Source organism: Enoplosus armatus, chromosome 6, assembly GCF_043641665.1.
Source record: "Enoplosus armatus isolate fEnoArm2 chromosome 6, fEnoArm2.hap1, whole genome shotgun sequence".
Classification (NCBI taxonomy): domain Eukaryota; kingdom Metazoa; phylum Chordata; class Actinopteri; order Centrarchiformes; family Enoplosidae; genus Enoplosus; species Enoplosus armatus.
Window position 1 is genome coordinate 14,086,152 of NC_092185.1, and position 27,721 is coordinate 14,113,872.

The window sequence follows — 27,721 nt, forward strand, 5'->3', positions numbered from 1 at the left end:
ATAAATATAGATGTACAGTATATAAATGTCTCTTTTGGGCCAGGTTCAGGCCAAACCTGGAAAGGGGGGGGTCGGTCGCACTGTGGACAAGTTTCCCCAAGTAGTTTGGGGGGGGAGTGATGATGACGATGATGATGCTCCACGCTAAACATCCATCTCAGGTTACTGATCCATCGGCGAGACTGTACAGCTAGGAGATCCTTCCCAAATAAAAAAAATACAGTCCAGAGAATCTAAAACAGCATGCTTTGTCTTCTGCTCTTTCCGTTGCCTGAGGGGAAACAAAGAAAAAGCGTCCATTATTCTGTTTTATATCATTTACAGCAGGGGATTTCAAAGTCAGACTCTCATTGACACTGTGGGCTGAACCTAGTTTTTGCCTATATTTGTTCACATATTGGCACAGTGGCACCATTAAAAGTATGCCGAATTAGCTATTAGCAGTTCCTGTTTGCGGTGTATCTGTGGATGTCCAGACAACTATCACTGGATTACTTTGATAAAGAAGAAAACTTAAAAACGTGATGATTCTCAGGCAAATTCTGGAGTTGAAGGAGCATTTTTTTTCTATTTTCTATAAGTGTAAGTCACACTGAAAATAAAAATGTGTATCATGTCTGTGTGTTCACATTTGACCAAGTTAATATCAAGAAGGAAAATAAAGGCGAATCTGCTGCAATATGGTTCAAGTACCTTAATTGCCTCCATGAGTTGTGTCACAGCCACTGCTGCAACTGGGCCAAACTACAAAAACTAACTTCCTGTTGTTTTTAAGAACACTAGCATACATACCAGACCCTCATGCAGTATGTTTGATGGCTTGCGTTTTCACTGTGAAGTGTTCATTATTCCTCACCTGACTCAGGGTACGATGAGTTCCGGTAGCCGGGGTCCCTCTGCAACTGGACCTCCTTCAGTGTGAATATGGATATGCCTGCCAGACATAAAGAGTCAGTCAGTGCAACAGAAATCCCATCTTGCCAGGAGAATAGTGGCTTTGTTATGTGGCCGTAACTGATCCTCACTGTACACTGCAATATCCTTCAAGTTGTACACAGCGTAGCCTGCCAAGTCTGCATTACTGCGTTGCCATTTCATTACTCACTCTCTGGCAGTGGGAGCACACGTGGCCCCAAGCTCCTGAAGTACGGCTGTCTCATTGCTTCATCAGCAGAGATCCTCTTTTTCGACTCATACTGAAATTCGGGAGGAAGTAAAAGAAACATAGAGTCATTAAAGGACGTCAAAGAAATGGGGTCATCAGTGTACGATTGCATGAGGACGTGTTGGAGCGCCTTGATGCACTTCTTTCCCAAAATACAGTCTTAACATAGCTGCAAAATGTGTTACACTACTTTTAAACATCCCGTTCACGCCTGGCAAATATAGCAAGACTCACTTTTAGGAATGACATCAGCAGGTCGATGCCATCAGTGTCCAACCTGCAGGGAGGGGGAAGAGAGGGCAGGAGAGAGGGAGGTCAGTAGAGGTGGGGGTGACTCACAGATGCTGGCGAGTGTAAGGAAGGAAACACAGTCAACTATTCCACAGGATTTCCTTACAGGAAGTGACACAGAGCACACACTGCTAACTAAACAAACCAATAATACTAATGTCTAACTCTCTACAATCTAAAAAGCTCTACATACAGCAGCTCCTCTCTTATACCTGGGTCTGATTAGAAACATTTGCTCATTCCCATCTCCAGTGATTAGAGGGCTAACAAGAGAGGTGAGGGAGGGGAGTGTTAAGAAACTGTAAAGGCCATGTAAATATGTGAAACAACCTCATGTAACATTTGATAAGCTGCAGAACACCATATCTGAAAGCAATCCATGTATAGTAGAACAAGAAGCACATGTTCAGATTTTAAGTTTCCAAGTCTTACCTGGGTGCGTGGTTAATGAGGGGCTGGGCTTTGTACTTGGGGAACTTGTAGGACTTGAACTCGTCAATAGAAGATATTCCAGGCCAGCTGTCTTCTGTGGGAGTGCCTGTGGAGGGACATTCAATTGACCCTGTTAGAGTCAGGCTTTGCCACGGCAGCTGGAGGGGCTTTTCACGCTGCCACGGGGGCTACATGCCAGGGTTAATGTGATTAAAGGATCATATTAAAAGTTTGAGTGCTTCCCTGTCAGCAGGGGGCAGCACTGACCTAGCAGCCTGAAGATGAGGTGCAGCTCGTCCTCCACTGTGGAGCCAGGGAACAGGGGCCTGCCGGCAGCCATCTCGTAGAATATACAGCCCACACCCCTGACAGGAAGACACAGACAGGAGGGATCAGGTCATAAAGAGATCTCTGACAGACGCTTTAACACCAACACCTTCAACTCAACAGGTCTTCTGTAACTCCCTGAATCGAACCAGTTTTCAGTCTGTCCACTGAGTGAAATATCAAAAGGAAGAGGCAGGAAATCATTTCCAAAGCAGCAGGGCACTTTGACGTTTAAGGGAAAACATTCACAGTTAAATTCCACAACAGCTTGAGCGTGTTTCATTAACAGCCATGTGCCACTTCAAAGTCTTTTCATTGTAGATTAGGACACTTGTCTGCTGCTCACTTCATAAATCACTCAACAGAAGAGCATCAATTAAATGAAAGAATCTCCAAACATCTGTGCTTGTACCACAAATCACTGAAGCGGCTAGAGACTTAAAATAATTAGAAATTCATGACAGGAATCCTTGTATTATTATTTGTGGACATAAAGAGAGAGTAGCCAGGAGTCTTCTTAGTGTTTTCCAACAGTTGTAATCACCCCTGTAGAGTGAGGCCCACTCACCACATGTCTATCTGTGTGGAGTACTCAGAGGAGCCCAGCAGCACGTCGGGGGGCCGATACCAAAGCGTTACCACCTCGTTAGAGTATGTTTTAGTGGGCACAGACTTGGCCCTCGCCAGGCCTGTGGAGCAGAAATATGAGAAATTAAAACAGATCCAAAGGATACATTTGGTAGAAGCTCATTTGAAGGGTTTCATTCCAAAATGCTAAATATTCATCAATTTCTTAATATGGCTCATTGTATCATGGACGATTTGGAAAATATGGATGAATGCAGCTTCAGAAATGTAAAAACACTTTTCATCCACATGGTATATAATTCATTTGAAGAAAAAACCTCCGACACTTATGCAAATAAATAACTGATGCGAGTACTGTTTTGTTTTTTTGTTTTTTTACCAAAGTCAGCTAGTTTGAGTTCTCCTCTGTCGTTGATGAGCAGATTCTGGGGCTTCAGGTCTCTGTGAAGAACTTTCCGTCTGTGACAGTACGCCAAGCCTCGCAGGATCTGGAACAGAAAAATCTGGAGAAAGAGATATTTCAAATCAGCAACTACCATCATGCTGGTCAAATCAGTTTCAAACTGATGCGAAATATAAATTATGGATTTTATTTATTACAGATGCTGTTGCTACATTTCATGCAATTTATCTAAACCCCTCTGGAGTATAGATTACTCAGAAGAATCAAATCTAAGTTAAAACGCACTGAATTGTGAACTGATGCTTGTAGAAACACAGTATTTACGCGCTCTTTCTAAACAGCCTGACATGAGTTTTAATATGCAGTTTTAAGTATTTTCAGTCCTATTCAAAAGGACTTTAAAGCAAATTTCAACAAAATGCATACAATCAAAATATATTTGTGTGGAAAAGTGAGGTTAAGACAACAAACTTCAAACCCCCCACACTGTCTACACTCCACCACCAGGGGGCACACTAACAGTGTTTCTTGTTTAGACACCAGCAACCTCAAAGTCGTGATAGTTGATGAAGTTGGCCGGGCCAGCAGGCCGCCTGCGGAGGCTCACCTTGACATTCTGCATGCTCAGGATGTTCCCGCAGTCGTCCATGTACTGCTTGAGGTCTTTGTCCTAGACGAGAGGGGGGGGGCGTTAGAAGAGTAAAGAGGCTACAGGCACGCCACCTGCAACAGTTGAACTGTTGTGTTCCTGTATTATCATCCTCTACTCTGCAGAGGGTCATGAATAATCATGATGTAAAATGTGTTTATTTTAGTCCGTGCACAGAATAACATTCGAGTCATGCATAAAGTGAGGGCAGAGGTTTTGTGGGTCTCACCAGGTACTCGAAGACCAGTGTGAGCGACTTGTCTGTGTGGACGATGTCGTGCAGCGTCACAATGTTGGCGTGTTTCAGGTCCTTCAATAACGACACTAGAGGAAAATAAAGAGTCAGCTGTAACAGTGAGGATGTGATTACACTCAGCTTATTTGTGAAGTTTCTGGCGTGAGGTTTCAAACTATCAAAACAATATGACAAATTGGCGGCTTCAGACCAGATCAGACTACATACACACTACATACACTCTACATACACTCTCATATAACCACTTGGACATAAAACTGTTAAGAGAATATGCTAAAAAACAGTGGATCAAATGATTCTGATGTTTGGATTAACGTTTGTTCTCACCTTAAAGACAGAATACTTTTAAGAGGAATTGTTGTTCTACTACCACACAATCTAATGAATATGAAAGAATACCTTCAGAAAATTACAATACAAATTAATAATTCATTATCTGGAGTTTAAAATCAAACTTCTTTTATGGCGAGAAATCCCAGGATACCCGGGAAAAAGAATCACAGGAAAACCTTCAACTGGACTACATATCTGCTTATTATAAAACACTAGAACTGGAGGCATTTGTGGGTGATGTATGAGGTTGATGGTGCAACGCTGGATCTTTCTACCTTCTCGGATAGCTGTGCATGGCGCCCCCTCCTCATGCTCCAGTCTGATCTCCTTCAGCGCCACAAGGTTGTCCGTCAGCTTACTCCTCCCCTTGAAGACTGTAGCATACGTTCCCTGGAGGACAGGAGAAGGAAGGAGGTGAGGAAAAGTTGCAGAATCTGGACTGATGCAGCGCAGTCGGGCTGTGAGAGGTTAAAAGTAAACTCTAAACCTGCGTCTGTGTGTGCGTGTGTGTTACATCACCCCCTATGAGAACATTAGCACCTGTGAAGAAGTCAAGGTTAAAGGAGAAAACACACTCTCACGTACCTCCCCCAGTTTGTCCAGTTTGATGTAGGTCTCCAGCTTCCCAAATCCTATTTCTGACTGGAGGAGAGAAGAGGACAAACAGCATTAATGAGGGGAGCGTCTTTATTAGCACTGACAAGCTTACAGGCACTACGGCAAATCCTTATGACGGCCTCGCAGCGACAGAGGGGGGATGCAAGGAGGTCACACACCCCCAACCACCATCAGAGCTAATCTCTTGTGACAAAGGACCATTGGCTTTTGGCTTTTCCAATGTGTTTGTTTATAGGGAAGGGAAGGCAAACTTTATTTATAAAGGACACTTAACACGCAATGAAAAACTCTGATGTCTTTTAGAGCTTCAATAATTAGTCAAATTAATTGACAACTATCTTTTAAGCGTGCAAAAATGGCGAGAATTTAGCTGGTTTCAGCTTCTCTAATGTCAGGATTTGATGCCATTCTGATGTATGATAGTGAACTGAATATATTTGGTTACTATCTAAATACATCACTTTAAGCTGTGGGACATATAAAATAAAACAATCATTAGTTGCAGGCCTAATGTGCTTTAGAAATAAAACATTAGGGGGAAAAATGCAGGTTACACTTACGCTCTGTTACAAAAAGCACACATACAAACTTTTTAATAATTAAGATGCAATACTTGTTATGAAAGGCAGAGTTTAAAAGAAGCCATCTTGAGTCTTCAGGAAGCTTTTCAAAACTATCAGCAGCTTCAGCAGACATTAAACTGACCCTCTGTGCAGCATGAAGACCAGTGCCAGATAAGCTGAGAGGTCTGGGTGGCTCTCAGATTTTCAACATGTCGAACACATATTGAGCAAAGCCATTCAGCACTATAAACAACTCTGCAGGGGAGCATGTATGCAAATGCAGCGGACTGGGTGAGGTGCAGTGTTCATACATTTCCCCTGTTCTGCTTTTGACAGATGCATATTCAAAGTAAAGCCACAAGCGAATTATTGAGGGTGCTGACAAAGTGAATGTCGAGGTGCAATGTAAACACATGACAACAGGCTGAGAGGATGAGATTAGACAGTCAGAGGTGTGAGAGCTCATTCTCTCACTTCTGTTTCTTGCTGTCTTTAAATAAAACATAACTTTCACAGCTATCTTTATATTCTGCATTCCCTCCCTGACAGCCTCGCTCTTTCTCTTTCCTTCCATTTCTGCGGTTGATTCTCAGATCAGAACTGCTCGATCTCAGACGTGGGCAGCAAGTACTGTACATTTACATAAGCACAGATTGGAGGTATTACAGTAGCACTTGCAGGTTTTTTTTAGCTACTTTCTCTCCACTTTTCACAGGGAAATATTGTAGTTTCTATTCCACTACTTTTATCGGACAGTGGTGGCTACTAGCTGCCTCGCAGATCCAGATTTTAGCTGCAAAATGTTAGATAAGACAAGGTTTGGGTGATATGATGAATATATGTCATAAAATGATATGTATATTTGTCAACCGACAGAGATTTTGCCATACAGTTTATACTGAGGTAGCGATCCCTTTATCTACTTGTATTAGGTGCATTGTGGGCAATGGTGAAAATCAGTGAGCAGGAATGTGATGAAGTGATTGATTTGTCAGGTATTTAATAAGTTTTATTTGCCAACAGACTCAAGTGTGGCAAAGACACTGCATGGAGGTGAAAGGGACAAGTGTGTGCCAAGTTAGTTATTGCAGCATTGGAGTTTGGCCCACTGTTTTTGACGTTTACCAGCACGGTCAACAGTAGCAGCAGCAGAGGCTGTGACACACACCTCAAGGAGGCAATGCAGGTAAAAACACCAGCTTGCGCCAAATTGCAATTTGCGTCAAAATAGCACTCACCTCTGAGTCATAATGCTGTCAAATGAGACGGTGTGACTAACACTTGCTGAGAATTTCATTTATATCCGCGAATAAACGTCATGGCTTAGAAATCATAGGGAAAAAAATGCTCCTTATGACTCTAGAATTTGCCTGAGAATCATATTGTTTTCAAGTTTTCAGAGTAATCCAGTGATAGTTGTCGGTACATCCATGGGCACATTGCTAACAGGAATGGTAAACTTTGTCTGATGTTTGGTGCTGGGCAGGTAGTGTACAGTGGGTTAATCAGACCTTGAAAACTGAACACAGCTGCCTGCTGGGGTAGGAAACAATGCTGAGAGTGGAGTTTGAGGCTATAAAACTTAAAAACAATGAGCTGAAAGACATGAAAACGCTCCCTAGAGCTGAAGGAAACTACAGTCAGATGATAATTCTCTGTGGGTTTGTTGTTACAAGCGACCACTTTAATAGTACATGTAGTGATTTGATCCACTGTTAATATACAAATACTGATGAGTGCACCTTTAAGTAAAGGATCTAAATACTTTTTCCAAAGGAGCTTACATTTTCTGATATTGTAAGGATAATGACACAAGACTAATCCACATAAGACATTTTTATTTTTGCTCATCTCTCCTAAAAATAAAGAAATTGAGCAGCTCAAGCACTGCACCTGTGGAGCTGGCAAAGGTGAAAAGGTGTCTTTGCTCAAGCAGGTACACTTGCAAACATAGAGGTAAGAAAACAGAAAGGTAATTTTGATGTTTACTTATTAATTTGACTGCTCTGCCAATTTCAAATCTTCCTCCTCTGTCTTATCATCACATTCTCTTTTCTTTCTTTCAATCTCTCCAGCCCTCTCCTCCTTTTCTCTCTCTACGTCTCACCAGTGATGCTCTGCGCGAGCGTCGGCTCAGCGGCTGGTCGAAGGGTGGGCTGCTCAGCTGCAGCTTCTCCAGGTAACCGTCAGGTATCCGGATGTCGGCCGGCAGGGACAGACGTTTGTTCAGGTCCTGCACACGCGCACACAAATAGATAAAAACAAGACAACCCAATTTAAAAGCAGTGTCAACACAATGTAAAACCCTGAAAAAACAGGAGTAAACCCTCAGCAAACAGCGTAAGCTCTGAATACATACCGATGATTGACAACAAAATGGCAGAAACCCAGAGTAAACAAGTAGAATCTGTAGGAACCAGCCAGCTTTAGGCCTCAATGGTCAACAGAGAGGGCTGTGTGTGTATGTGTGTGTATAAATACACGTGTAGCAGCATGCGTCTATACAGTCTTGTGTAGCAGACTTGTGTACATAATAAAGGCTGCCTGTGGAGCCCTTTAAGAGTTCGGGGTAAAGTCTTTCCCAGAGCAACAAAGTACTAAAGCATGATCCTAATGACTTGTTATATAAAATAAAACACACACTCACAATACAACGCCTGGATTCTTCCCATCATGCATTTCCTCTATTTGTTAGATTACTGTTAATCCAGCCTCTCTCTCTCTCTCTATCTGCTTTAAATCTACTTCCACTCCCTCTGAGGTAACACTGGACACTTAGTAACACCCCACCACTCCTCCCCTCCCTCCTAACAAACATTGTCCAACTTTGAACTTTCCACATTTCCATAAACTCATTGATGAATCTGTAACTGAAGGCGACCGACTTGTGGACGGGTCAACTGACCCTTCAACCCTTTATTCAAACCATGACAGTGACTCAGCTTTTTGTCTTTGTGGACGTCTTCAGTGGACAGATTTAAACAGACTTATTTCTCCTGTAAAGAAATTGATACTCTGATGATGAATGTAACAGGACAGATTTTGCTGCTTTGAAGATTTGTTTTTTTGGATGCATTTTAAAATTATTTTTTTATTAATTAATCAGTTAGCATATAAAGGGTTGTGCTTTGTACCAGATCTAAATATATTCCTAATTATCTATTATAATCTCAGTGTTTATTGCTGTGGAGGTGATACAAATAGTAAATTAAGTGATTAGTCGATTGACAGAAAATTAATCTGCAACAATTTATAATATGGGGCTGCAACTAACGATTATTGTCATTATCTGACTATTTCCTCAATTATTCGATTAATCCCTTTGTCTATAAAATTTCAGAAAATAGGGGAACGTTCCATTACAATTTCCTACCGCCCAAACTGACGTCTACAAGTTATCTTATCTTAACTTATCTTGTCTGACCAACAGTCCAAAACCCAAAGATTTTTAGTTTGTTGTCGTATAAAATGAAAAGCAGCCAATTCCCACATTGGAGATGCTAAATAATAAATCGATTATCAAAATAATAAAGTCACATAAAGAGCTGCTAGGCTGCTATGGTGTGCCTCTGTATCTTTATTTGTGAATGGTATATTCTGTTCTGCTGGTCTGTCTTTTCTGTGTGCTGGGTCAGGATTGGAGGTTTGTCCCCAGAGCAAGTGATGCCATCCATCACCTGACCTTTGCACCCCCCACCTACCCGCCTCCAGTTGTCCAATCAACCCGTCCTAATCTGTTACAACAGGGGCCCATCTGGACCGTATTACAGTAATCCTTGTGATGTAATCCCAAAACAGCCCTGCTTCCTCTCCAGTGAGAGACGTACAATCCTCTACCTGACCACAGACGAAGGGATTTCCTCACTCTGCCTCCTACACTTCCTTCTCCTCTTCTTCTTCGACTGTTCCACCTCTGAGTGTCACATCAGCACAAAGACAAAGAATCCACACAGTGATTTGGCTGTTGGATCACTTCATCAACAACAAGCCCAGCGGTCAATCACGCTGCTCATACCAGCACAAACAATACACGGTGTCTGTTGGGCTGCTAGAAGAAATCTAGAAGAAGTATAACTGTGTGTTTGTGTGTTCGTGCTGCTGTCCAAATAAACCATTTCTGGTTGTGAAACAGTCACAGGAAGTGTAGGGTGCACTGCTTGCACACTTTCTCGATACACAGCGAGAGGTGATGTGTCATGTCTCTGTGTGCGGGTAGCCCCAAACTGAGTAAGCTGCTTAACTACACGTTTAAGGGTTTTTTTTTCTTGGTGCAGTCTTGCATGCTCGGTTTGTCTGTGCAGCTACTCGTATCTGCTTGTAAATCCTCAGAGGTCCTGCAATCAAACCAACCAATAAACACTGTCAGAGGGAGGAAAGTGTGTGTTCTTCAATCACAAGACGTGATGACCCAGCAGGTAACTGTGCAACATGTGGTTCCCTGGCAAGGAACCACACATCAAAATACACAATGAAAAAGTATATGTCTGCTCTTTTTCTTAAATGCTGCAGATTCTTTACATTAAATTAAATTAGTTTGGGTTCTTTTATGAAAATAGGAACATTTGTTTGCAACATTTTAAAGTGGTCAGATGTCATGTTTTAATTGTATTTAATACTAAAGTAAAACTTTCAAACTGTCTTAATAGCTGCTGATAGGATTGTAGGATGTGCAAGAGACTTTACATCAAAATGATAAATGATTACAAATCTATTGCCCAAACAAATCTTCAGTACGTTTATTCAAGAAGTTCAGTCAGTGGTACTGACACGTCAGTTGTACATCATTAGTCGTCCCATTAATAGCCATTAAGATGGACAGAAGGGACCAAATCTTGGCTTTGTTGTAAAGAAAGACAGAGATAAACACACAGTTTCAGATATTGTTTAAAATCCTCAAATACAATCCAAACAATAAACAATAAAATGGTTTTGTTATTAATATATAACACATGTTGTGATATACAGGATTTTTACATTACTTAAGATTCAAGACTTAAGATTTAATTCTGGATTATGTTGAACACAAAACAAATGAAAGAAGCATCAACACTGATATCATTTTGTCCATCTGATTCCCTTTAATTACTAACCTATAAATGTGATGTATGTGTGATGTCAATGTCAGAAATCTGCTAAATTCAAGAAAAGCCCAATGAGCACACTTTATGTTACCGTAACATAAAACAGTGTGACTTCTCCTCTTACTTACAAACTGCCTTTTAATGTCTCCCTATGAGCCAGCTGGATTAAAGCCTTCACCCTTGATCTGGTTCTGCATTTGTGTCGTCTGCCTTTCTATATGCTCTGCTGGATAAAACTCTGCGACAACTTCTTCTTTACAGCGGCTTTCTTTCATTTTCAAATGTTTAAACGCTGTATTTAATACAAGCAAAGTCACACACCCGGGATTAAAAAAATGCCTCTGGTAAAATGAAATCCCTCTCAGACAACAGCAAAAAAAATAATAATAATCACAGCGAGAAGTCTTTTCATAATGTGTTGACATTATGTAACCACCAGAGGAATGTCAAAGTCTGCCTGCCCCTTACTGACACAGTGTGTGTGTGTGTGTGTGTGTGTGTGTGTGTGTGTGTGTAAAAGAGAGAGAGTAAGTAAGTGGGTGGGTGGCGGATGATGGCGACTGAAACCTTTTTAACAGATTTCAAAAGTATGTTCAGCAGTACAGTATGTAGAGTCACTGTGTGCACGTGTGTGTGTGTGTGTGTGTGTCCTGCTGCACTTATGTGGGCAGCTGAGGACTTCAGCGTGTTCATGACACATTACGAGAATACGCCTACACTGAGTTACAGCATGGCGCTGTAATGCACACATTATTAAATACCAGTTCTTGCAGAACAGTCTTATGTCAAGCGCTCAGATTGTTTTGTTTTTCAGGGAAATTAATCAAAACTTACCTTCAAAGACAAAATGGAGATTGAACCATGAAGCCAGGTATGAATAAATGTGTCATGATTCATAACAGTAACATATTTAAATGCCAAAGCTTGTTAATAGTAGCCAGTGACTCATATCACACAACATTTCCTCCATTTAAAAAAGCAGAAAGGCTATGCAAGGACAATGAAAGTCTGAAATAAATCCCACCTCTGCAGAGATGCGTCTGTTCCCTCTGTTCCTCAGACAAACACCCGTGGGCGACTGCACCTCATCAGAGGAAGTCCCCGACGCCTGGTCACTCTCCCCGTCCGACCCCATCTTCAGGTTCTCATGGACGATATCTGGAGGAGAGAAAGAAAGAAAAAGAAAAAGAGAAAAGGAGGATGGGAGGTTGAGTTTAACAGATGGCGCAGGTCTGTGGAAAACAGGGCAGGGCTCAATGCCGGCTGATGACTTCAGCAGGAAAGGAAAACACTCTCTTGGACACATTTACGAGCCCCTCTGTTCTTATCAAGCTCCTGGCTGTGTACATACTTAAGAGGTATATTAGTTTTAATAAGTTTGACTGATAGATGTAATTTGTTTCATTGCCACGGGGCCTTACGAGACAAATCCATACATCACACTGCAATTTTCCCAAGCCTAAACAAACTCAGGTTTCATACATATCACGCACATTACGATTTGCTCCCGGCTTTATGTTTATATTAGTTCTGAATGTTAACAAATGTGAATTTAAATATTGGCTGGGTTGGGAATCCAAGCTGCTGGTTTGGAGGAAGTGTCCAAAGTCATTATTTTTAAACAAATGGCTTATTATGAGACTGAATGTAACACTGGAATGATTGTACTGATATGTGTGTGTGTGTGTGTGTGTGTGTGTGTGTGTGTGTGTGTGTGTGTGTGTGTGTGTGTGTCTGAGCTAACATATGCCTCTAGCAGTGTTTTGTTTTGAGCACATGTTTTCACACAGAATATGTCCCTCTGTGTGAGTGTAGGCTCAGCTGACTCAGTAGAAATGTGTAAGACAAGAATTCTACATGTAGTTTTGAGGATGTTCTACATTCATACATTTATTTGAGCTATCCAACAGCTAAACTGAGCAGCTTCACCTCCAAATTTGATTAAAAATCTGTGGGCACCATGAGAAATCTCCTGTACTAAACCCCTGTTGTAAGTCAGAGGACGAATAAGACAAATATCAAATGTGATCCCAGCCTGTGTGTCTGTGGATGTGATAAGTGTGTGTGTGTGTGTGTGTGTGTGTGTGTGTGTGTGTGTCTCACCGAGGCGACTGCCGTTGCGAGGCATGACCATGAGAGAGCCCAGGCCTCCACCGATGACGCTCTGAGGCCGTCGCAGCGGCGGCTTCTTAAAGGAGCCTGTGTACTGGTGGAGGAAGGAGTGGACACTGTGGGCGGACGGAGGACGACCATTCCTCACGATGGGCTCTGCAGGAGAAGACACAACATTTTTTGTTGAATCGTGACAAATAAAAACTGCAGTGCTGCTGCTGCTGGCTGAGCATGTGAGTCTGTGACTGAATGTATGTAACTGGTAACGGAAACACTGAATTTTATAATGACATTGACAAAGAAACTGTATTTAATGAATGAATCTGTCACATCATGGCCAAAACCTGAGCAGCTAATAAGACCAGTATCAGCTTGGATAGACCAAAAAAGTGTCCACATATTTGATGATTAATACTGCTGTCCTTTACAAACACACCAGACATTTCTCTTTTGTCTCCCCCATAGTTCTCAGATTCACTTCCACTCTAAAAGTTGTCAGTACACTCCATCAGAACTGTTTGTCGGACAGTCAAATAGCTTTAGAAACCCCCTACACATTTTTCTGATTTGGGGGGTTTGCGTCCGACAATTTCTGTAACTTTCCAAAAGCAACGATCCGGCATTCACACCCGTTTCACGCTGTGATTGTCCAGGCATGCAGACATGAGAGAGGAGCCAAGGTTTGAACGTCACTTTTGCCCTCTGACGTGGTAGAACAACATGTCATTGAGCATAACCTGACCCAAAATCGGCAACAAGGATTAGGGTCAATAAATTTCACACTTGTGTGTCGGTTGTGGAAATGTATTCTAACAGTGCATATTTCTGAGTATATTGTTTGTTAACATATAAAAATGTTTCTGCTAAAATGCTCAAACTAGACAGCATGACGGATTAGTCATCTACAAGTTGTAAGAGACTGTTGTAAGACTTTGTTTATATTCTGAAATCCATATGATTTCAGAATTATCATATGCCTATGTTATTTTTTTCTGAAGAATGGGCGTTAATCATTTAAAACAGTCACAAATCTCAGAAAGCATCAATAAAAAATCTAGTTGGCTGAAAGATCATTAACGTTTTAATGACAATTAAAAGGCACTTTGGTGGCTAAGTGACCAAAAGCTTTCTAATGTACTAACTATACATTACTTATTACACAACATCACACCAGACTGCATGAAATAATCACAGTTACATAAGAGGTTTTAACTTGTAATCCACTGATGTATAGATTTTCATGTAATATCAGTTAACTGCTGACTTAGTAAAACAGTCAATTGCATAAAGCGCAGGCTTAAACGGAGAAACGAAAAATGTCACACAGAGTGAGACTGATGACAACAGTTGTTAAATTTGTTGTTTGCTTTGATTTTTCCAGAATATCACACTCTTCAGCCTCCCATTGAAACAAGAGTTAACTAACCTAACTATAAACAGAGCTGGGGCAGTTACAATGTGGTCTCTCATCCAGTTTAACCCTGATACTGTAAATATCAAAAGTAGAGAAGTGAGAGAGTCTAGTATGTAAACAAAATGTCTTGTAGTCTCAGCAGTGTATCTTTGCTTGAGAAAAGGGTCAATAACTGCCTGACAGAGGCGCGTTTGTCCAAAAGCAAGAATGGAGCTGACAGAGGTGAAAGATTTATTATGTATAGAGTAGCACCAACTAAAACACCAACTGTGACAGAGGAGAGAAAATGGAGCCCCAGAGAAGCTGTTCAGCAGGCAGGCAGTGCTCAGACACAGAGACACTGTCAGAGAGAGAAAGACATTTTTAGATGTTTATGACTTTTTATGTACATGATCAAAATAACATTTGACAAAGACAGTGAGCGCCAGTGGAGGCTCTCATCACTGTCTAGTTATTTTATCCATTAACAACTTCTCAATTGATTTTCCAGAAAATGTACCATATATATCGGTATCGCAATATTAAATTGCAAATATAACGTGAGAGAAGATTTTATCCATATCTCATTGGCTACCCCATCAGCCAGAAAAGGAATCATACAGACTGTGAACAGGTGCATTGGGTTAGTTTTGCCCGTTAATAAAAATGCAAAGAAATGCGGGGTCACACACCACATACCAACAAAAACTGCAAAATTACTATCATTCCAAAATATGACCAAGAGGTACAATGTTAAATGTAAAGAAATGTAATTTGCATCTAAAATCACAGCTTCAGTGGGAATGTATTGCCTGCTTTTAGTTTGCATGTCATTTTTTTTCCTTTTCACATTTTAGCTCTTTGTTATATTTTGGAATGATGGTCATTTTGGGTTGCAGTTTTTGGTGGATGACTTGCGACCCCACATTTCTCCATTAATATTAATATTCCAAATGTTTTTTTCATTTTTCATTGAGAGTTAGAATTACAAACCAACTTTATATTTAGTCATTGTAGTTTTGCTAGCCTCAATAGGTATTTGTTTTGGGCTGTATAAAAGATGACTGAATGTGCTTTCCTTCACTAAGACATCACAGCAACACGTCCTACCCCTGAATAGATAAAAGCACCCCTGACTGGGCTGTCATCAACCATTGGCCCTGATTGTCAGGCTGGAAAAACATGGCAACTGTCCTGTCAAATGTATCTTAAACTTGAATGAATCTGGAGCAGGAAATGAGACATGTAATAGCAGTGTCATGCTTCATTATATATGCTTATAATAAGCAGTTTGTGAGCTTTGAGAGGAAGCAAGCCACGTCACCATTTAAACCACCCCCCATAGCTTTCTGATTAGTCTGGCATCCAGTTGCCTGGGTCAACCAATTCTCAGTCAATTTTTTAGACTTAAATCTTATTGCCAAAATTAGGCTCACAAGATTCAGGCTGCCTTTGCGAGGCTGATTCAGAGTACTGTGGGTTAGCAGGTCTCATTAAGCTAAAAATTACGTAACAGTTTTTCCAGCACGGACGTCAAAACATTGGAACATGTTATTTGGTTGTTGTTGTATTTTTGTTGCACACATCAACATTCCCTTATAAAATCAATGAAGCACCTCCTACATTTCCTATGAAAACAGAAAAATACACAGCCCACCATGTAATATCCAGGTCCTTATGCCACCTCTCCCTTATCTCTGTGCAGCTGCTGCCGCCACTGGCCTGAGTTATAAGTGTTACATAATCAGATCAGGACCAGGACGCTTTCCCCAATCACAGAGTTCAGATCACATCTCATCTGGCTACTCCTTTCTGTCTCCTCTCTACCCTACTTACTGTTACACAGGCTGCTACAATCCCCTCACGCTAGCTCACACACACACACACACACACACACACACACACACACACACACACACACACACACACACACACACACACACACACACACACACACACACACACACACACACACACACGATTCTGTGTCCCCACTCACCAAGCACAGAACAGTCTGGCCAAACCTGGTGTTAATCACTATACAAAAAGCTCTTTACAAAGCCCAGTTAGTTCTCAGGGGGAGGTGGGGGGGGGGGGGTGGAGGCCAGACTTGGACGATCTGATTGATTGAAGAAGGGGAAAATACTTCTCATCTGAACAAAAGACAAGAGAGGAAAACTGAGGACAGGCCTGAAAGAAGCCTGGGGGGACCTCCGGGTGGCCAAAAGAGAAGAAGAAGAGCTGAATGATGCAAAAAAAAGCATCAAGATGCCTGGCTGGTTTCATCAAGTCATCCAAGTTGCCGTGGTAATGTCATGGAAACTCTAGAATGTTTCCAGATCCTGAGCGCCATGGCAACGATGTGGTAGCACACCGAGGCATGCTCCCTCCCATCGCTCCCTGCAGATTTTGTGAATATCAGCAGAGATAAGCTGCTGTGCCACTCTGCTTTTATTTTGACGCCTTGAAGTCCACAACCTTCAGTGGGATCCAAGTGAATGATGTAACCGACTACAGTATCTGCGAGTGTGGAGCACGGTGCGTCTCCACAGTAACATAAATAAAGAGTCATGTCGGACAGGCTGACCACAGTCAATATAGATGTGAAGTTGAAGGACTTATTTCTGTAAAAGTCACAAACATTTTCTGAATAGTTAATGTTAAGTGACAGGCAGTTAGAGGATTTCCAAGGCTTGGACATACATAAAATCTTAACCATGACTCCCGAGGTGCATTTTAGTAAGAAATGTCCAATCATCAAGCTTAAAATTCTGTGTGAGTACCACTAACTGAGAGCTGAAGCTAAAGATTACACTATGTAAAACCCTGATAATATATTTAGCAGTTTAATTCTGGGTCAGTGTTAGATAAAATTTGGATTTGGCTCTGGATAAAAATGCTTTATAAATGCAGTCCATTAAAATTCAGTAACTAAATCTCATTTCAGTCATGCACTTCATTACGTAAATGTGCTGGGAATTTCACACGTCAGTCTGGTGTTTCAGAATAAACCAGAGTCACCTTTTTTTGTACACGTCACAACATCAATCTTGGTTGCCAACGGTAATGGTTAGACTACAGTGCCCCTTATTCACTTAGTGATGGACATATGTGTGTAACCTGTCGATATAGTACATTTTGAATGGATTCTTCAAGTAGGTCCTCGTGTTATCATGAACAACAATGAAGAACATTGAGAATACCATTAAAAAACATTCAAATGTATCCAAAAATACTTCTGGATACAGTGACTCCGCCCACTTTGCAACTAAATACACATCAACGTTTAAAAACAGCGTATAAAACTCACCGCTGTCCTTCAGGCCGTTCTCCTCGATGGTCATCTGCTCAGCCAGCTCAGACAGCGACTCGTCGATGGTGTGGCTGCCTCGTAGCGTCTGAGAGAGACGCCGCTTGAACCGCTTCATCTTCTCCATGGAGCTCTCGGGAAGGGGAGGCCTGAGGATGACACATGAAACAATACACATTTAAATTGTGGTTGTGACCTATGGAAGACAACGACAAGAACACATACAGCTTGTTTTAGTAAGAGAGGAATACTGCCACTATCTGTAAGCTGTAGCGTTGACGTGGACCTTGATATTTCACTGACAAAATCTGTAATCTAAACAGCCGTTAATTCAAAAGGAAGACACCTCATCCGCCTGCAGCCATGTTTCACAATCACAAAGAGTCAAACTGAAAGCAAAGATGTTGATGGATCATCAGGTATCTGACTGGGCGAACAATGACACAGACCAATCGGCACTCCAGCGTTAATTATGACTCAGCTCATTCAGGCGCATTGCTTTACATTCCTCCCCCTGGGAATACATGACAAGTCGGTGAGAGATTCTTACGGGTGAGTTTAGAGTACGGTCCCTGGCACACCGGACTGAAAAAGCAAATCCTAAACCGGGGGATTTGCTGCTGAATGGAGCGGGACTAGCCTGGGCCACATCGAGTCCACATCCCACATTCCAGCCGCATTTACTGTGTGCATGAGAGCAACTGATTGTGAGAGCTAGAGACAGTATGTGTGTGTGAGAGGGATAATCAGTGAGAGCAGTTGTGTGAGGAGGAGAGGGAAAAAAGATGTCAAATCAAGACAGAAGATATTTGGGAATGTTTGGCAGAGGCAGATTACGAGCAGCCTCTCCCTGTGACCTCAATGTAGAGATGATGACTCCATTACTACTGCAGATCTGGACAAGTGTCTGTCTGCAGCAATGATGAGTAAAGTCAGACATGAAAACACATGAGTAGCACAGCTCCTCAGGGCTCGCTGCCAGTCAACTATTCCCTAGTGACAGCCTTTTGTTTTCCTAATATAACTCATAACCTGAACTCTGTCCAGAGAAACAACAACTTACTCACTCAGACTATGGCTGAAACTAAGGCTGCCCCTAAATGTTGATTATTTGGATCATTCACAGTTTTCAAGTCTTTCTTAAAATAATCTCTCATGGATATAAATGAATGGTAAATGATTTCACTTATATAGCGCTTTTCAACCTTCACGGTTCCCAAAGCGCTTTACAGCTAAGTCTCATTCACCCATTCACTCACACAATCACATACCGATGGCAACCGAGCTGCCATGCCTCCATCGGGAGCAACTTAGGGTTCAGTGTCTTGCTCAAGGGCACTGCACCACCATGCCACCTGCATACATGGACACAAACAGGTTTTGGTCACAGGTTTTCTTCCTGTCCATATGGGCTGAAAAGAGATCGCTTCCTAAAGTGATTTCAATGTAAGTGATGGGGGACAAAATCCACAGTATTCATTCTATGAAAAAAATAAAGTTCAGCAAAAGGAAATATTAGCCTTTACAGCAGTGACAAATCAAGTGGGGAAGTCTTTTTTTAGAATGAAATTCCCTCTTTGTGCTTCCCTGGACTGTGTTTTCTTAACTTGAAACTAAAAAGGCAATAATTTGGGCAAATACCCATACGATTTGTGTAAGTCAGACTGTTTAAGCCACATATTATCTTCAGCTAAACTTAAGAATGTATTTTTGCACAAAACGAAGACTGTTCCCATCACTTCCATTGGAATTGCAGAGGAAAGGGATCTCTTCTTTGCCAGTGTGGACAGAAACAATAATTAAAGCAACCAAAAACCATCTCATAGTAAATATGGGCAATATGTGAGTATTGTTTTAAGACAGACTTTAAAATATGTGAACCAATCCTTTAAGAAGCACTGACTTGAACTTAATTTTGTCAGTCAACTTAATTTCCCCCTGCATCATCATGGCAAATCAGATTTGACTTAAAACAAGTGACAAAGTTACAACAGACAGCAGCCAATCAGTGAACAAAACTGGTGCCTTGATTTAAAACTTTGATTTCAAATAAACAGCTCTGTTTGTGAGTATATAAAATCTGGCATCACAAATAGGCCATGCGGGTGCTGAATCATCTGTACATTCAGAGCTACAGCGGCTGGTTTAAAAAGTTTGTTCACAGTTTAAAGAGCTCCCGTCCATTCCCTCCACACAGAGGACAGCAGCTACCATCTGTCTGAACTGGGCTTGAGGCCAAAGCAACTGGGACAGTGCAAAGATGAAATATTAAAAAGGTGATCATGAACATTTAAACTACACAAGGACACTTCAAACTTTTCAGCTACCTCACTACTACCTAAACCTGTGAATATATAAACTTGAGCCCAAAAACCCAGTAAAATTACAGTAAAGTGCATCCAGTGGTAGTTTAGTGAGTACCTTGTAGCTGGGACATCAATCTTTGTCACATGCCACCCCCCCTCTCTCTCGATGTTTCCTGTCTCTCTATATCATCGTAATATCAAATAAAAGGTAATAATACAAGCAGGCTCACGGTTACAAACTCCTCTGATTTTTGGGGAAGCAGAAACAAGCTGTGAACACAACATTGACATATCATCACCTTTTAAGTTGATAACACAAACTTGTTGGTAAACAGTTGCCTATTGATACGTCCAGCAGTTACCTTTATTCTGAATTGGAACTTCCTGTGAGAGGAGAAGTGCACATGTCAAATATCTAAGTTTCATTTAGGCAAAAAGGGCCAATCCACAGTACAAGGGATGGAGCACTCTTCTCCACTACAGCCTTGTTTTTCAATTCAGACTGGTCAGAATATATATTTCTACCCTACATTTATACACACTGTCCTTCTGTGCTCTTAGCCAAGCAACAATCAATCTAATTATTCCAGGAACCGAGATGAGGCAGAATATAAACTCGACTGTCATAACAGCTTCACATCAGTCCGCTTCATGACACATCAACTGCAGCATGGGCAAGCAGCCTGTCGGTCGAACAGCTCGCTGCAGTCTTACACGCAGCCTCAACATGGGCTCCAGATAGAAAAAAATACACTCATAACTCTGATGGAAACTATTTATTCCACACTGATGAAGGGTGCCCTGAAGGGGACAACTTACCCATCAAAACATTGGTGATTTAATAGTCTCTGTATCAGAGTTATGAGTTTGTCGAGTTGTGTTTTTCTTTCCCACAGCAAGCGACACAGTGAACGTAGCGACACAGTTCCCAGCATGTTTTCGATTTCAGTGTAAATTAATATTCTGATTAGATCTGAAATGGGTCAATAATTCAAACAGAACATTTATCTGCAACAATTTTGATAATTGATTCCTCATTTCAGTCATTTAATAAAGCAAAAAATGCCATATATTTGCTTGTTCCAGCTTATTAGATGTGAGGATCTGCTCACTCTGTTGCTTACTCTGTTTTATATGAAATTGAATAGCTTTGGGTTTTGGACTGCTGATTGGACAAAACAAGACGTCACCTTAGGACCTTTCATCGACTAAACAATTAATCAAAAACCAATGAATATAGAAATCGATAGTTACATCCCTCATTCTGATATTATTCTATCTGGACAAACAAAATCACTATAATGTGTTTACACTCATTGGGATAAACTCAAATCAGGATTATCTGTCACCAAATTGGGATAAACTGACTGCCACTCACTGTTGGTTTTGCAGTCAATCTCTCTTCAGTTTCCATGGTAATATCCAGAATCCCCTCTGAATGTATATAATGGGGATCTGAGGGGACACATTAACATCTCATAATTAACCGGGATATGACCTACTATCCAGCAGACTCTGGATACAAATCACTTTCTGAATGTTCCATGGAAAGTTAATGGCAGCAGTAGAGAGGAGAAGAAGAGGGGGGGCGGTCTACTGTGCACCCGTATCCGCTGGCCCACGTTCCTGCTCTGGGATCGAGTGCTTAGCTTTGGACATGATCCCTGTTCCGAGCCTTATCCCTGCTCCCCTAAGTAGGCCGGTCTGAGGTCTGAGCTCCAGATCCGCTGGGAGGTGGCCAGGGAGGAGGAGAGAGGGGGGAATGTGGGGTCCGAGCGCTGCGTTGATTCGGGATTTGTTGCCACGGCAACCCTGCTGCTTTTTCCATGCTGAAAATGCAGAGCACGGCAGGAGACTGCATGCATGCTGATTTTCCGTGTTCCTCCATCTCAGATCCTATAGCAACCCCAAACCCCCCTCCCCCTGACTACGTCTGCATTTTCATCCCCTGAACCAGCCATCAATACCCACCATAACATGACTCTCGCCTCAGAGACGCACAGACTCTGACATCTCCAGCTGTATGCTAAATTGCATTTTCCACCTCTGTTTTCCTGGCAGTACAGTCTGCAGGGGAAGCAGACGGGGGGGGGGGGGGGTTGAAGCATTATGGATGCTGCAGTGGTGACAATAGACATATGCTTCATATGGATTCTGTCCTTTTCCTGCTGCAGCCGGGAGCGAACAGCGACTGTGTTGATGATGATGAACAGAGAGCGACTCAAAAGGGTAACCCAGAGTTCCTGCTGTGAGGGACCACCACCCCCCACGGCAGCCCTGCTATGCCAGACTAGAGCTCCACAAGCCGCCATCACTGCAGGAGTGTGTGCAATTGTCCCACTTGTGCTGGATGAACCAATCACAACACAGCTACCATCACTGCCACAGGGCGACTGCTGTCTGGGCCACCCACAGAAACAGGAAAGGCAAGGTCGCAACCTCTCTGCAACCCCTACAGGGTTCAGTTAACCACCTAACGTCACTGCCTTCAGGAGAACGGGGGTCCTAGAAAACGCCTCCCCTGGCTGCCTCGCTCGCAGAAGAAGACAGAGAACAAGCGTGACTGTTGGCATGATTCACGGGGTGAGCTCAGCCTCGCTTTTCTAAAGAGCAGCCTTTTCTCATCCTGGCCAAGACAATGAGGACATGAGTGAAGGAGCTGGCTCCATTATGGAGGCCTTATATAAAGGCTGCATTGTGCACAATAAAAAAGTAGGCTTTTTCAAGAGACGCAGGAGGTAGTGGTGTGCTGCGTGGTGCTGAGCTGAGCATGACAACCAGGCAGGCATGCTTCCTCCACACACTGCAGCAGGTGAGGATCAGTTCAACAGTGAGAACATATGGTACACAAAACTCTCATCATATTTAGCCTCTTTTCTTTGCTCTTTTCCATCCTCACTGACACACATTAGTTTTTCCTCGTCCTGCTTTCACACTTGTCACACGTGTCACCTGCAGACAGGTGCTGACAGACAGGTCAGTCTGTGTGTGTGTGTGTGTGTGTGTTTGTGTGGCAAATACAACAGACAACTCAGCCAGAGCCTGTGGCCGAAGGAGGCCAGACCAGACCAGTGACGCACAGCCACAGATCTCACAGGCAATAAGATTCAACACCAGCTGATTAACACTGCTGCTATGGTTACAGCGGCTTGAGTGACAGGCCTGCTCCTCGCTGAGCTTTCTCTGTGGCCCGACACTGCCTGCAGTCAGATAGCAGATAACCAAGTTTGTAGCAGCAGTTTAATGACATACTGTGCTATAATATAGTTTTGTAGACTCCTAGGAGGAGTCAAATACTGAACAACTGATGGTTCGAGCTTCTCAAAATGTGAGAATTTGCTGATTTTCTTGGTCTTACATGATGGCTAATTCAATACTTTGGGGTTTGGACAGTTGGTCGGACAAAAATGAGACAAAATGGAGTCAAAAAACCAAATCTATTCAATTTCCAAAGATGTAAAAGAGAGAAAGGCAACAAATACTCACATTTGAGAAACGGGAACGAATGGATATTTGGCATTTTGGCTTGATCTATGACTTAAACAATTAATCAGCTCTAAAAACACATTTCAGCGCTACTACTGTATTATTTCGTATGTATCGCCCCACTTTAGTTGTTAAGTGTAGTTATAATAGTGACAGCATCTGTCACAGAAATAATACAGTCACTTTTACTATTGCTGTCAATATTCGAGATAAATGTAGGCTCACATATTTACACAATGAGGGTCTCTTTCTTAGATTTCCCTTACAAATACAATTATACCTAGAACTGCAAATTCAGATTAATTTCCTTCACAAAACATGTCATGAAGAGCTAAACCACAACTTTGAAATTAAATGGAAACAATACATCTAAAGCACCACTTACACTTCACACGATGACACAGTTTATGAATGGGATGAATGGGCCAGCATGAATTGTGACAGATAAGTCTTGTGGACCCAGCTGTGTTCAGAGCAGGGTGCTGAGATCAACAGATAGGGCGTGATATTATCAGACAGACGAATAAAACAACTTTTCAGACTGGATCCTGGAAAGATTTTTGGTGTTCATTTCTCCCCATGAGATATGTTCATAGCGCTCATTTATTCTAGATAAAAGGCAGCATGATTATCACAGACTCCTGTTTGGCTCATTACGGAGATAATCGCCCAGGCATGGACTCATCTCATCTGAGGCCGAGTCAAGTCACCTGGCGTCCGTTTGTGAGCAGCACATTAGCATCAGAGAGGGCGACAATTAGCCGTCCCCTCCCTACCCGTCAGCGCTCATCGTCGCACCAGCAGGTCCTGATAGCCTTTCATGGCTGTTAAAAGGGAACAACAGGCCATGCTGCTATCTAACTAAGGGCAGATGGCAGGATGGGGTTATCAGAATATCAGTTTCCATATCAAACTGCAAACACAAACAGCTCTCAGTAGCCTCAGTAGTAGTAATTTCAGACAGCCTGCATGCCAGGCTCAGTTGTGTGCAAATCCTGCAGAGAGTAAGTTAAGGTGGTATCTTGTTGACTTTTTTCTGTTACGGCTGCATGATTATTTTTCAATTGATCATTTATATGGCTGCAACTAGCAATTAGTTTCGTTGTTATTCGATTATTTGTTAGTTATTTGTTATTTGGAGTCCAAGGTGTCCTCTTCAAATTTCGTGTTTTGTCCGACTAACAGTCCAAAACAAAAAAGACATTAATTTTACTTTTCTAACAATGTGAAACCGCGCAAATCATCACATTTAATAAGCTAAACCCAGCACATGTTGGGCATTTCAGCTTGATGAAAGACTGATTATCAAAATTGTTGTTGATTCACTTTTTGTCGACTAATCTTTTATGAATGTTTTAGTTGAATAAAATGAAATTATTTTTCTTTCTTTCTCACTGAGTGGAGAGAAACTCACTAAGCTTGGAATTAAATGGAAAATTGATAATGCCATTAACCCAAAATTTATTTTTAGCCGCTGAACAGGGGTCTACTTTCTCAATCCCTGATTAGAAAAACCTACTGAGCCAAGGTTGAGTGGGCCTGGGGCTTTCTAAATTCAGCTAATTAAAAAAACCAAACACACTGAGTTAACATGTTTTTTTATTAAGCCAGTGAGAACTTAATTATGAACACCTCAGCACATCTCAAATATGCGACGCTATGCTGGCTGTAATAACGTTGGTTTAGATGAAGATGTGTGTGTGTGTGTGTGTGTGTGTGTGTGTGTGTGTGTGTGTGTGTGTGTGTGTGTCTGCTTCCAAATATAAGACTAGACAAGTGTTCAGACAGCTCCTGCAAATCCTGCCAAGAGTGACGGGAAAAAAGGCAATATTTGTCCCTCACCTGTTTCAGACATTAATACTGCAGATGACGACCCAGATATGTGGTGTAAGTTATTACTGTATAACTCGATCAAACAGGTTCTCGGCCAGTTGGCTCAGTGGCTGCAGTGGGGTCTTTACTACCACCAGACTCTTCCAGAATCAGATAGAGAATCGGGGAGTGGAGGTGGCCAAACTCGCAAGCAGCAGCATTTGTCTTGTGGGGCAACTGCATGTGAGAGGCCTGAGCTGCATGCTGGTGCCAGAATTCTTGTGTCAATGCAGCAGAGAAAAGAGGAAGAGTTTGTATTCATGGCTATCTATAGATAGGAGCACTGACTGTGACATAGCAGCTGCTCCCCAGAGAGCAGTGACACATTAACCTTCAGCCAGCTGTCTTGGCCTGCCGCTTAAACATGAGCTCACACACACACACACTCACTCCAAGAGAACACACACTTGTATTAGCGAAACCTTAGGCCAGGGATTAAAATCCCCCAAAAAGTCTATGAAGTTTGGTTTGAAATCATTCTGTGTATCATGGCATGTTCAAAAGTAGAGAAAGAATCCCACATCCATTAATGTGTATGCTCACACTCACACATACTGGACCCATCATCTGATCTGCACTGGGACTGGAGGGATCAGCACCGTGTGTCTACAGCTGTTTCACAGCGGGTCAGGTTACCCTGCCACCACCATCCCCAAGGCCTTCACCAAGGGAACGACCCCACGTCCAACCAACACAAACGGGTACACTATCCCCCAAAAGCTCCCTGCCCTCCTGCAGGTACCAGGCTCAACAAAAGGTATTTTGAGCCCAAAACCGACACACGTCCTGAAGCTCCTGGATGATACACATCTTGCAAGGAAGCTCAACAGCTTGTGGCTGTCAAACTGAAACCTGCTCACAGGAAATGAGAGAAAGTGCAACGACAGCTCTTTCATTCAGCCATCAGCAAAACAACATAAACTGTAAATAGTGACAGGTAGGACTCAGTACATTTTATGGTACTGACCAAAATGTTTCTGTAGCACAGTATCCAGAACTGTCAAAAGCTGCTTGCTTCTTTACTCACTTTTTGATCAGAGGGTTTCTGATTTAAGTAATTTGATATATTTGACTGCATTTATTTGAGAAAAGTTTGCATTTAACATTTGAGAAGTTTGGTTTCTTTTCCTAAAAGAGAAAAAAGCCTCTGTAGAAAAATACTGATCTTCCTCAAAATAAGTATTTAAAAGTATTGTTTTGGTATCTGTACTGAAACTCAAATATTGTATCAGCACTAGTATCAAAAAACAATATCATAGTGACAAAGTTTATTTTCTAATATAAATAGTAGGCAAGGAGATAATTTAATATCACCAATTACTGACTATCGGCAGGAAAAAGCATACTGATATGATCTTTCGTTATCAACAGCTGAAACGAATAGTTGATAAATCGATTAGTCGATTGTCAAAGGTAGTTATTAAAGTTTCTGTTTCAGACATATGAAGAGTTTGGTCCCATGCAAAGCAACAGTGGAACACAGTTAATTTATTTGAACATCAGTTTGATTGCTTTATATGTGATTTCGGATACATTTATCATACATGCCCTGAGGCATTAGACTTAGAGTAAGACAGAACAATAAATGTGGCAATAAATTTGTAACCACATGGGCTCCTGGGTCTTTTCCCGTCAAATGAACTTCCTCATCAGTTTGCCATGAGCATCCCTCCCCCCTGCAGAACAATGATGTCTTCCTTCTGGACATCCTGCTAACTTCACACTCATCTCTCACACAAACACAACCTCACAGTTTAACTCCCCATAGGAAGAAGACATAAGTGCAGGAATTCATTGAAAGCTGCCTCTTGAGATGAGAGATTCCTAGAAATTGAAGGAGTCTCTCTCAAGCTGTTTCCCCTGCAGGCTCCTGTCCTGGCCTCCCTACAAACAGCTGAAACGGCTTAAAGCTCTTAATACTGCCTGTGTGAGTTCAGAGGCTGGTACAGTTTGCGCGGTGCTTCAAGTAGTTAGAGAAAAATCTGGACCAGAAAGACAGGACATCTCTGAAATGTGGGTCAGCGAATGTTTTGGTGGCAACTATGCAAGACGATACACGCAGAGCAGCAAGCCAGCCCTCCCTTTTCACAACCAAACCTCATGCAATTTAGTGACAACTAACCAGCCGACTGTTTGTGTTGCTCCCAGTGGTATTTAACAACAAAGCTGACACAAATGTTTAACCATGACCGATGAAGCATTAACCACTCTGAAGTTAGTTTACCATTCATTTAAGCTGCGTGTAGCTAAGCTCACAGTTTGTTTTAGTTAAATGCGACCATTCACCGGTGAATGAGACAACCTGAATAGCTCACACAACAAACGGCTGCTTTCACACTGAGGGCTGTGAAGTAAACATAGCTACATTGTTAAGCCCGTTTTGTGTCAACGCACGGATGGTGTAAACGTTTCTAACCGGTGCTTCAGCCGCTGTTTCGCTGTGGTAAATTCACAGAAAACTACACCTAAAATTTGAGGACTCTCACCAGAAACGATGAGCGTTACTCCGACCGGAGTCCCCGACCTCGGAGCTTCT

The 27,721-nt window shown here is 42.0% G+C and overlaps 1 protein-coding gene across 1 annotated transcript; it reads right to left on the minus strand.

Moving 5' to 3' along the window:
* Nucleotides 1-174: 174 nt before the first annotated feature.
* Nucleotides 175-27,703, minus strand: LOC139286932 (cyclin-dependent kinase 17-like). The gene is made up of 17 exons (XM_070907876.1): nucleotides 27,672-27,703; nucleotides 17,522-17,670; nucleotides 12,810-12,974; nucleotides 11,731-11,864; nucleotides 7,733-7,858; nucleotides 5,030-5,086; nucleotides 4,720-4,834; nucleotides 4,085-4,179; nucleotides 3,814-3,876; nucleotides 3,183-3,306; nucleotides 2,784-2,904; nucleotides 2,156-2,253; nucleotides 1,889-1,994; nucleotides 1,400-1,442; nucleotides 1,106-1,196; nucleotides 857-934; nucleotides 175-271 (listed from the first exon to the last, which is right to left on the minus strand). Exons 2-17 carry the CDS (start codon nucleotides 17,646-17,648, stop codon nucleotides 234-236), a joined length of 1,581 nt encoding a protein of 526 aa, XP_070763977.1. The 5' UTR covers nucleotides 17,649-17,670; nucleotides 27,672-27,703; the 3' UTR covers nucleotides 175-233.
* Nucleotides 27,704-27,721: the final 18 nt, after the last annotated feature.

Excerpts from the sequence above, each read along its gene's own strand:
- LOC139286932 (XM_070907876.1), bottom strand. The coding sequence starts at position 17,648 with ATGGAGAAGATGAAGCGGTTCAAGCGGCGTCTCTCTCAGACGCTACGA. Across the intron at positions 2,905-3,182 it reads ACTCAAACTAGCTGACTTTG|GCCTGGCGAGGGCCAAGTCT; the intron begins GTAAAAAAACAA and ends TCTGCTCCACAG. Across the intron at positions 1,197-1,399 it reads TGCTGATGTCATTCCTAAAA|TATGAGTCGAAAAAGAGGAT; the intron begins GTGAGTCTTGCT and ends CCCGAATTTCAG.